Here is an 11,528-nt window from a genome sequence, read left to right as displayed (position 1 = left end):
ATATGTACATAAATGTGATAACGCAAAGTCACTTTGTAAACCTGTTTAAATTTCGATCCGCCCCCTTCTGCCACAAAATGATTATTTGCCAATCGGCTGTCAATTAAACGAGTTACGCTGCAGTGATGCCGTAACATTAGGTGATATTAGCAGACTAGCAAGCACCAGATTTGACAATGACCGCAGAAAATTGCCAGGCCAATAAAAGGCAAAAAATACACTATTTTCACGAATGTGAATGACAAATGTCTCATTTGCGTTACGAGCGTGTCAGTCGGTAAAAGATGTAACGCCGAGCATCACTTCACCAAAGTCCACGGCAACTTTTCATGGGACTTTCCGGCTGTTAGCAATCTACGAACAGAGAAGTAAAGGAGCTGAAAATAACGGTAACAGTCTCTGTTTACCAAACTGACGAAGAAGGCCAACGAAGCAACAGAGACTTCGTTTAAAGCGGCGCACATCCTAACAAAAACACAAAAAGCCCTTTGCCTATGGCGGGATTGTAAAGAACCATAAAAGTAAGACAGACATTATGTCTGCTATTGGCGATGTACAACTTGGTGCGATGAGTAGCTCTAGGCCGCTTTCTTTTTGTCAAATTGGCTCTCAGAGGAAAAAAGGTCAGAGACCCCTGCACTAAAACAATGCAGTACGGGTAATACAGGTATGGAGAGTTGCGGACGACGTGCGTCGGCCAGTGCCTTGCCTTTGGCTCCCCAGTTCAACTGCCCAGTCGACGGACAAGGTGGGGGGAGTCATCGAGATATCTTTCAATAACCTAACCCCTAACCCTAACCCTGGACGGCGACGCCCTACAAATTAGTGAAAAGGGAAGCTCCGTTATGGATCAGGGTCGTGTTGGGAGGTGGCTGCTTCAGCTCGGAGTCATGGACTGTGCGTTGATTCTGACGCCATACCTCGTCTTCAATGCCTATATTGACGCACTGCTGCATTTCTTGGCACGTGAACACCACCTGTAGCTCAGTGAAACAGTGTGAAACCAGTGGTACATGTGCGTGTGCATGTGCATCCTCGTGCATGTGCACAAGAACAAACCAAACTGAGACCCACAAAAAAAAACATTGTTCCATAGGGCACATTGCCACGACCAGCACTGCCTCATCTTTACACCACTGCCCCGTTCACATGTTCAACTTCAGTTACCTGAATTTACAAGATCAAGCCATGTTGCTGAGTGAACTGATTTATTTGGCCATTGACTTACAAATAAATACCTGATAGATAAAACACAAACATTTTAAAATTTGTAACTGTTTTCTCAGTCTCCATCTTCGTCCTCTTCGTCTGTGTCCTCCAGCTCTTCCTGGGCAGCTTCCTGCTCCTCTAAAGCTTCTTTCAACACCTGCTCCTCCTCCAGTGATGGGTCCAGGGCCTCTGTGATTTCTGGTCCGCTGGGATATTCATTCTGTGGTAGCGGGGGGACGGGTGGGCTGTACCCTTCCCCTGTACACTTCAGACCCCATCCGACATATATGTTCTCAAACTTCCTAAATTAAGAGACAGCACACGGTTGTTTGTGAACTACAACATCTGGATACTGTCAGATATCAAACATAGGAAGTCAGAGTATTCACTTACTTTCCACAAGCATATGCGCATGCCCCTGGCCAGAGGTTAGAACGCTGCACAGCTACTGCGTGCTGAGAGGTCAGAATGGAGGACACTTTGGGGGTCCAGGGAGGAGTGTTGAATATTTCTGAGACACAAATATTAAGTATTAAGTACTAGCTGCCTTTAAAGACATAGGTTTGGTTTTAGAAGTGGAGACACAATGATATGAAGTCATCAAGTTAGTCAACCAAAAAAAATAGACATTCATAACAATATAGCAAATGATGCATTATGGCGAAATTGGTTATCAGGCCTTTCCTGTTATTGTGATTCCTTAAAGGTCCCATATCGTGCTCATTTCCAGGTTCATACTTGTATTTTGTGTTTCTACTAGAACATGTTTACATGCTGTAATGTTAAAAAACAACACATTATTTTCCTCATACTGTCTGCCTGAATATACCTGTATTCACCCTCTATCAGAAACGCTCCGTTTTAGTGCATTGCAACGGAACTGCGTTGCTAGGCAACAGTTTGGGTCCATGTTTACTTCCTGTCAGCTGATGTTATTTACATACACTGCAACAGGAAATAAACTGGGACACATTAAGAAGGTTTACGTTTAAAACTGTGTAATGGTCTAAATATTGTATATTTGTGACATCACAAATGGACAGAAATCCTGACGGCTTGTTTGAAACGCACAATTTCTGAATACGGCCTGTGCGTATTTCTCCGTATATTCAACATTTCAATACTTTCACAGTATTTATAAAGCACTTAAACCTGTTTTATACTATAACGGACATGACAATCTCACTTTTTACAATATAGGACCTTTAAAAATGGACCCCTAGGGCAGCATTTACAATGAAAAAAGGATAGGGGCCAAAATGGAGCCTTGAGAGTTTGCAGCCGTTGAACCGGCACAGAGCCGGCATCCATCGAGGCCAGCCAGGGAAGGTTGGTCGCAGAATCTGAGACCATCCGCGATTGGGACACCGGGACAGCAAGATTAGGGGACCACATATAGGAAATATGCTTTGCTTGGGTAGCAGCTACAGAGGCAAAGCTCTCAATTAGCTGATCCTTATTCCGAAGCTCAGGCGGCGGATGTCCACCAATTCAGTCCAACAGGCTAGCGCAGTGGTTACCAAACTGGGGGGTGGGAACCCCAGAGTTAAAAAAAAAGGGGAGGCGCGGCCAAGCTAAACATTAATGATGCTTGTTTCTTCATTTTGGGGGGGCGGGGTTATGTTGTTGCATAAAACAACACTATCGCTAAACTTAAAACCAAGATAAACGTAATCCCACGATCTGTAAAAGAGGGGCATTAAAACCAGGTTTTTGCAGACGTGTGGTCTCGCTCTTCTGTGAGTGCAGCATAATACGAGTACTTAAAACAACTTTAAAATGCACGTCCGATGCCTAAAATCCATTTTCCAGTTAAAAGATGTGGTTAAAGTGACTAAAATCTAAAAGAGTAACATAAAGATATGGCCTAAATCTGGAGAAAAACCGGAGAAAAAGTGTGAGATTTTGGATTAAGTGAAGGCAACAAGTCACCCGATCCCAAGTGGAAAATGAAATCAGTGGTTACGTTTTGAACCCATTACTGGTTTGGCAGAAAAACGTGAAAAGACAAAGACTGACCTGTATCTTGGGAGAGGGGGGTAAGCAGAGGGGGTCCAACTTCTGGCTCAGGCTCATCCAGTTCCTCTTCCTTCTCCTCAGCTTCTCCTTCCTCATTAGAGTCTTCTCCTGGTTTCACAGCCACGTTCACCCAAGTACAGCGGCCCTAAAGCAGTCCATATTACACATTAAATAAGCGCATCCATCAGCTGAGAAGATGGTCCATGATGCACCTGCTTCGATCAGACTCAGTACCTGCGTCAGGATGTTCTGAACATGATGCACCCAGGTGGACAAAGACATCACCATCTCGGCAACAGGAATGCCCTCGAAGTCAGGATTCACTTCGTAGCTGTCTCGGGGTGCCTCGTCTTCCTCGTCGCCTTCCTCCTCCCCAGCCTGGAAGAAGCCCTGGGGGCTGACCTGTGTGCCGGCAGAGATCCGAGCGATCTGTGCTCTCAGGTAGTTGGTTTCATTCCCGGGGAAAGGCGGGTAGCTGACGATCGGGGTGTCCAGCATCCCGGTGAAGAATTTACGTATGTGGCGAGCAGCTGTGATCTGTTCAGGACTGACTGAAGGGAGCTTAACCCAAGGAAGACCGGGCTCTTTGCACACATAATAAACAAACTTGTTAGCACCGGTTCCTAGGAACTCCTTCGGCACCGCTGGTAGGGGTCTATAAGTCGACTTAGGAAGCGGATCCGTCTGAAAGCAAAGCCACCACAAAACCAGAAAAAAACGACTCACAAACAATTCATTTCACACCGAGGATTCAACCAGGGTTGATTGTGTGTCTGAAAGGGTTAACCCGCGTTAACTGACTAAGCATCGCGACCCGGGTCGAGATGTGGGTCGGACCAGGGTCGATTTTGATGTGAATGGCACGCACCAGGGTAGCTAAAAAATGGGGCGGGATAAATCTATTTGGTTGCAAATTGGGAGGGGGGGGCAGAGTCGTGACGCAATTGTCACAAGTCGCCGTAGCTCATAAACAAACGGTGCAAGCAGGAATGTTTTCAGACACACGGACTCAAAGACAACACGCATATATGACGAGACACAGAGGTGCGGGAGGTGCTGGCCGTCCGTGGTGAGGAAGAAAAAAGCGCTGTGTTAATAATAAGCCGACCACCTCACGGTACCGCCAGCTGTGAGCACATCTGTTTTAAAAGCGTGTTTGCACATCTGCTATTTGTAACGTTACCATTTTAAACTTTTTTAATTTTTCAAATAAACCTTCAAAAAGATCCATCTGTCGCCTGTTCCATCTGTTATAAAGTAACAAACTCAGTCCCTGTTCATTATGTTATTGAGCAATTAGCAAACTACATGAAATATGGACTAATTTTATCACATTTAGACAAGTTCACAGTTGCCACATGCCCAGAAGAAAAAACTAAAGGTCCCGTATCATGCTCATTTTCAGGTTCTTACTTGTATTTTCGGTTTCTACTAGAACATGTTTACATGCTTTAATGTTTAAAACATTTTTTTATTTTCCTCGTACAGTCTGCCTGAATATACCTGTATTCACCCTCTGTCATTTCATTTCACTTCTTGGCATTTCAATGGAATTGCAACAGAATTGCATTGCTAGGCAACAGCTTGGGTCCATGTTTACGTCCTGTCAGCTGATGTCATTCACATCCACTGCAACAGGAAATAAACTGGGACACATTTAGAATGTTTACGTTTAAAACTTTGAAATGGTCTAAATATTGTAGATTTGTAACATCACAAATGGACAGAAATCCTGACGGCTTGTTTCAAAAGCTCAGTTTCTGAATACGGGCTGTGTGTGTTTCTCTGTGGATTAAGCATTTCGATACTTTCACAGTATTTATATAGAACTTAAACCTGCTTTATAATATAAAAGCCATGAAAATGTCCCTTTTTACAATATGGGACCTTTAAGTAGCCCTACTATGTGAAGCAAATCTTTGCTGGGATGGTGGCATGAGTGAAATTTACATTTCAGTCTTCATAAGATTCTGTAATCCGTTTGTAAATGTAGCCTATAATATCATATTAGATAGCACAATGCTGTCTAATATATGAGATTATGGGTGCTGTAGATAGACAGAGGAAAAAAGGTTAATGTTGATGAATAGATGCTGTAAATCTGTATGTTGTCTGTATGTGTTTGCATACATTACAGCTCCATGCATACAACATAGTTAAACATTTTATAAAGCTAAAAATGCTGTGTGTACTATATTTACACTGTATCCCAAAAACATGTATCAATCTGTTACATTTCACGTTTTTGCACACATTGATGATGTCACTATCACCCTCTCTCTCTGTAGTCCTCAAGAGGTGTAAAAAATTGTGCGTTTGAAACAAGCCGTTAGGATTTCTGTCCATTTGTGATGTCACAAATCTACAATATTTAGACCATTACACTGTTTTAAATGTAAACATTCTAAATGTGTCCCATTTTATTTCCTGTTGCAGTGGATGTAAATAACATCAGCTGACAGGAAGTAAACATGGACCCAAACTGTTGCCTAGCAACGCAATTCTGTTGCAGTTCCGTTGCAATTCCATTGAAATGAGCTAAAACACACAGCGTTTCAGACAGAGGGTAAATACAGGTATATTCAGGAAGACAATATCAGGAAAATAAAGTTTTGTTTTTTTTACATTACAGCATGTAAACATGTTCTAGTAGAAACACAAAATGAACCTGAAAATGAGCATGGTATGGGACCTTTAAGAACATTATCATGGTCTTGGAGTCCACTACAATTGACATTCATAAAAGGGCTATTATTTCAAAAGACAAATCATTTAACGGCTTTCAGAACTAAATATATCATTCCTGACTTAATGGTTAATAAACAAGAAAATATATGATTATCATAGTGTAAAATACAATAGATAAACAATATTTGATTTACCTCTCCTATTTCCATGAAATGTGCTTCGGTCTCAAGAGGATCTGAAGAGGCCTGCCACAATTTGAGAAAGAATGAAGATTATCTGGTACATTGATATGAGGGGTGGAAGTAACAAAAATTAATTGATAAAAATGGAGGTCATGAAGATGCATGGAAATTGAAAAATGGAGCCATGAAAATGGATGGTGAAATGAAAAATGGCGTAATAAATTATCAAGTGATTTGATTCATTTAAAGCTGATTTGACTAAAACGGTTATGATATGATGAAAACAGAGCCATCTTTCATAATTTTCCTGTCTTACATTCATCATTCATCATTCATAACACAAAACTGATATGTATCATTTAAGGAAAGTGGCCTCAAGGGTGGAAGTAACAAAAAATAATAATAAAAAGAAAAAAAAGGAAGTGATGAAGATGTATGTGAATTGAAAAATAGAGTGATATATTTTCAATTGATTTGATGAACTTGATTGACATTTTATTTGAAACACTGTTGCGGTTCGCTGAGCGGGTGTGCTCTTTTTTTTATTTTTGATAGGGTAGAAGTAACTTAAATGACGTGCTGTAAACGATAAATGTCAGCTGGGTGTTGTGAATGATGAACGGTCGACAGTTTATCAGAGCATCATCAAATCAGTTGAAAATGTATCACTCTATTTTCACATACATTTTCATCACTTCCATTATTAATTCAGACGCATTTTCATCACTTTCCTTTTCTTCAATTATTTTTTGTTACTTCCACCCTATGAGGCCACTTAAATGGCAATTTTGTGTTGTGAATGATGAATGTAAGACCGGAAAAATCATGAAACATGGCTCTGTTTTCATCATATCACAAACGTTTTACTAAAATCAGCTTTAACCCTCTAGGGTCTAAGCCATTTTTTTGCTCTTTTTGGTCTGCCTGGTCTCCTTTTGTAAAAATGTCCTCTAGAATCTCAACACTATAATGCACAATCATGACATACACATATTTTTTTTCAGGACAAACTGGGCTATCAGATTATGTAGGCTGCAGTGATGTCACATGACTGTATAAATCATTAAAATGACCGTAAAGACAAGAGAAAAAACAAAACGGAAATTGAATCTCACAGACATGTATTCAAATTACACAGAGAACAATAAGGAGCAAGGTTTTGGGCTCTTGAAAAATGTTCTTCCACGTCCTGGGAATCAGGGGAAAAAAAAAGATCATTCTAACCAACACTCATCAAAAGATGTTTACATTTTTTACAGAGAAGTCCTGGCGTTTTTCTGTCCAATTTTCTACAAAAAAGATAGCTCACAGACTACTTTCATTGTTGGATTTATTACTTTTATGAAGTCTCTGAAAAAACACTGTTGTTCCAAGCTGGATTACAAACCGTCTGAAAGGAATTAACTGCATTAGAAAGCTACAGTGGTGACGAAGCAGCTGCAAGTTAAAGTAAGTCTCTACACCGCAGCGTTCTAGAGATATTCTAAAAATAGTAACTAGAGTAATTTGCCGTCGGGGGTTAAATTAATCAAATCACGTGATAATTTATCACTCCATTTTTCATTTCACATCAATTTTTACGGCTCCATTTTTCAATTCACATGGATCTTCATGACCTCCATTTTTATCAGTTCATTTTTGTTATTTCCACCTCTAATACATTGATTGAGAACTTTCCACTTCCTCACCTCATCCTCTTGATTCTCTGTCTCTCTCTCGTCTTCCTCAGCTTCAGCAACGATATAGCTGCTCTCTGTTCCCAGAATTTTGCCCCACATTCTGCAGCGCAGCAGCACCTGGGCCTCGACGAGCTGCTTCAGTGCAAGGAGGATCCTCTGCATCTCCTCTCGGCCCAGACCCACTCCCGCCTGCTCCATGTAGAAGCAAATCTCACTCACATTAGGGAGAGGTGTTTCCATCTGATGAAGACCAATAAATGGTGTTAAATTATGCAAATTCAACTCCCTATACTAGATAAATAATACTCACAAAATATTGGTTTCATATGTTTTCAGGTAATAAGGAATGTAGGCAACATTATAATGGTTCATTTTCCATTTGTGGCAGGTTTTAAAGGATTCTGGTACACATGTGACATACATACGTATATATATATATGTATAAATATATATATTTTTTTTAAAGCAATATTGTCAGTAGGGGAATTTCAATATCACCCAACCCTAGCTGTCAATGTACTTAAAGCTCACAAAGTCATGCTATAGTGCTATTGACGTTTATAAGACATTAATTCCATTTCAGAAACTGAAGACGAACAAAAGAATCACATGTGGTTTGGGGGGTTTGTCGCTACATATAAGTCCCAGGGACTCTATGTGTCATGATCTGTTCTTATAAGCAGCCACACAAGAATCTTGCCTAAATAAAATGCAGTCTAAAAATGTCAATTTTGACCTAAATCGGGACCTATCTCTTCAAAGAACAAGTAAACAAGATGATGAATCTGACCAGACATTCTATGACAGCTGTCAGTACTTTTTCACTAAGGTTTTTACATGCTGTTGAAAGAACAGTGATACGTATCCCGGCTTCATTGCATATCTAAAAAAACATTCAGTTTTCAATCAAATGTTAAACCCTGAAATCACCAAGACAAATGTACAGTGTAGGTGTACGTTGCCAATACCAGTTCCTCCTCCTGGTCAGCCTCTTCTGGCCGAGCAAACAGCAAGCGTTGCCGCTGAGCCAGCAGCTCGGCAGCTGTAGTCTGTGGAAGGTCTCTCAGGGTGCTCTGCTTGTCTTTAAATAAACCCCGCTTCAAATCAAGGCTCATATCTTCAATCACATCCACCACATTCTGTGGACGTTCATCCATCACCTTTATCAGCACCGAGGTGAGGTGGTCATAGCTGGAACATTAGAGAAAGACATCAGTGAAGGCTTCCTGAGCGGCATTTTAGAGAATGATCACCCAGAAACGTTATTCACATGTATCTAAGCACATACCTACAGTCTTAGAAATAAAGGTGCTATCTAGAACCATTTAGGGTTCTTTGGCTTGTCCCCATAGGAGAACCATTTTCGGTTCCTGGTAGAACCTTTTATAAAGGTTCCAAACTTATGAAACTTTGTACATGTATCAGAAGTGGTGAAAAATTATATATTTTATGGGTCTTGCGCATGGGTGCTCCGCTATTGCCTGGCATGGACAGCGGTGCTGGCGGCGTGTGGATGTCCCCGGAGACCACCGGTACAATAACCTTTTATTTAGATGTTAATAAAATGTACCAGAATTCACGAATATGTAGGATATTACTACTGACATTCCTGTAATATAATGTCACAACTTCTGCTGTATTAGCCGTGTGCTTACTACGTGTTTATTTGCATATAGCGCGGGGGATATAGATCGGATCACAGGTGGTCACTGGAGACGCATGTGGAGATGCATTCTAATACCAGGTGTGAACAGACGTACTTAAAACTGTCCACTTATGTTCGGATCACTCAGGACGCATGTTAATGCCAGGTCTGAACAGGGCCTCTGTTGCTCTTTTCATGTCCTCTCAAATGTAGGCATTTTCAAGAGTATGTAAACATTATATATCAGCTTCTTCTGCTACTACTGCTGCAAAAACTGTTGCTACTACTATGACTACAACTGCTGCTGCTGCTACTAATCGTGAAAAATAATCTTGTAAGCAATATTGTTTTACCGCTTAGTTTTTCGTTTTATATACGAAAGTAGAGATAAGCAGCCAACTAGTGTAGTAATAATAGTAATAATAATAATAATTGTATATAGCACTTGTCAAACTGAAGTGCAAAGTGCTTTCCAGATTGAATAATGTACAGAATAAAAAAATTAAATCCCATATAAACTCCCCTATATGATGTATAAAAATTAGGAACATGAGAGCACATCAAGCAGCACTGAGCCCCCATACATAACATAGAGGTGATGAGAGAGAGAGAGACAGAGACAGAGAGACAGAGAGACGGTAGCGTAGAGTAACGGTACCGTAATATCTTGAGTGGACGCGCAACAACCCCACAGAGAAAGCTAGCTAGCTCGACCCTGCAGTGAGCTAGGCTAACAACATAACAGCTAACACTACATATCATCCACACGTTCCTCACAGGTTCAGGTTGCTCTCCGTGCTGCTTTTCATCATGAAAGCCTTGAACGAGGCAGCTGACTGCAGTCTCTGCTCGCTGTTCTCCTGGTTTCCATCCATCGCTCTTCACCTCAGTTTCAGATACAGACCGACTAACGGGAGCTACAAGACCGTCAACGCAGTTCAAAACTTCTAGCTAGCTAGCATTCACAATGCATTAACGGTGCCGCGGGGAGTTAAACACCGGTTGCTATGGTTACTGTAACATAGTGGTTGCTAGGTTCGCGAGAGCACTACCGGTAGAAAACCGGAAGTTGGTATCTATAACTAAAGAACTTCAGTATTCTTTAACTGGTAACAATAGATGCACCTTTTGCAGTGGTGAAGGGGAAACTATTAAACATGTTTCCGTAGATTGTTTTCATGGTTTCATTTACAGAAGAATCTCTCAAAACATTTCGAAAAAGATATCATACAAAGATTGAGATATACTCATTGTCAACAATCCCAGTTTTTTTCTTATAATTTACATAATGAATGAGTATTATTCTAGCAAAATATTACATACATAAAATGATATGGCTTAAAAGAATACCCTCCTTTTTATTTTTTAAAAATACTGGTTTTAAAACATATTTGACTATGATTGATAACTTAAAACTCAAAAATTATAAATTGACTAAAACTATTAAATTGTTTAGACATTTCAAATATATTCCAATTGTTTAGCAGACCCCGAATGATTTTTATTTTGTTTTGTTTTGATTAATCTTTTCCTTTCCTTACAGTTTATTTGGTGTATCGTTTATAATTTATTTTTATATAATTTTTATACCATAAAATATTTTTGCAGAATTGTAATGAAAAATCTGAACATGCAATTATATTGTATTGAACTTGTGAAATAAAGCATTAAAAAAAACAAAAAGCACTTCAATATTCTTTGTCTATGCATTCATTATTATTATGCAATCGGGGAGTTTTTCCTGGCCACAGTGCGCTTGGTGGATCCTGTTGGGTCTCAAAACTATGGTGTACGGTCATAGACCTGCTCTACATATAAAGCGTCTTGAGATAACTTCTGTTGTGATTTGACGCTATACAAAAATAAATTGATTTGATTTGATTTGATTATCCGTCATGATCTATACATTGTTTCTTTTGTTATTGATAATAATAATAATGATAATAATAATAATAATAATAATAATAATAATAATATAAGCTGTTCTTACTGAAAGGATTACCTTGCCCACATCAACTTTTTACAAGTTGAAATCAGAGCTTCTCTTGGGATTTTGAAAAACAGGGCAAATACAGACGTAGGCAAAGTTGTTGGTACCCTTCCGTT

General features: G+C 39.9%; 1 protein-coding gene across 1 annotated transcript; it reads right to left on the bottom strand.

Annotated features, from left to right (window-relative positions):
- Positions 1 to 1,191: 1,191 nt before the first annotated feature.
- rsph4a (radial spoke head component 4A) lies at positions 1,192 to 10,445 on the bottom strand. Its single transcript, XM_074636936.1, has 8 exons — positions 10,200 to 10,445; positions 8,746 to 8,968; positions 7,787 to 8,017; positions 6,111 to 6,161; positions 3,463 to 3,912; positions 3,229 to 3,373; positions 1,603 to 1,720; positions 1,192 to 1,511 (listed from the first exon to the last, which is right to left on the bottom strand). The coding sequence occupies exons 1-8, from the start codon at positions 10,295 to 10,297 to the stop codon at positions 1,283 to 1,285; spliced, it is 1,545 nt and encodes a 514-aa protein (XP_074493037.1). The 5' UTR covers positions 10,298 to 10,445; the 3' UTR covers positions 1,192 to 1,282.
- Between the last annotated feature and the right edge of the window lie 1,083 nt (positions 10,446 to 11,528).

This window comes from Sebastes fasciatus, chromosome 5 (assembly GCF_043250625.1).
Source record: "Sebastes fasciatus isolate fSebFas1 chromosome 5, fSebFas1.pri, whole genome shotgun sequence".
NCBI lineage: Eukaryota > Metazoa > Chordata > Actinopteri > Perciformes > Sebastidae > Sebastes > Sebastes fasciatus.
This window is presented reverse-complemented; position numbering and strand designations above follow the sequence as displayed.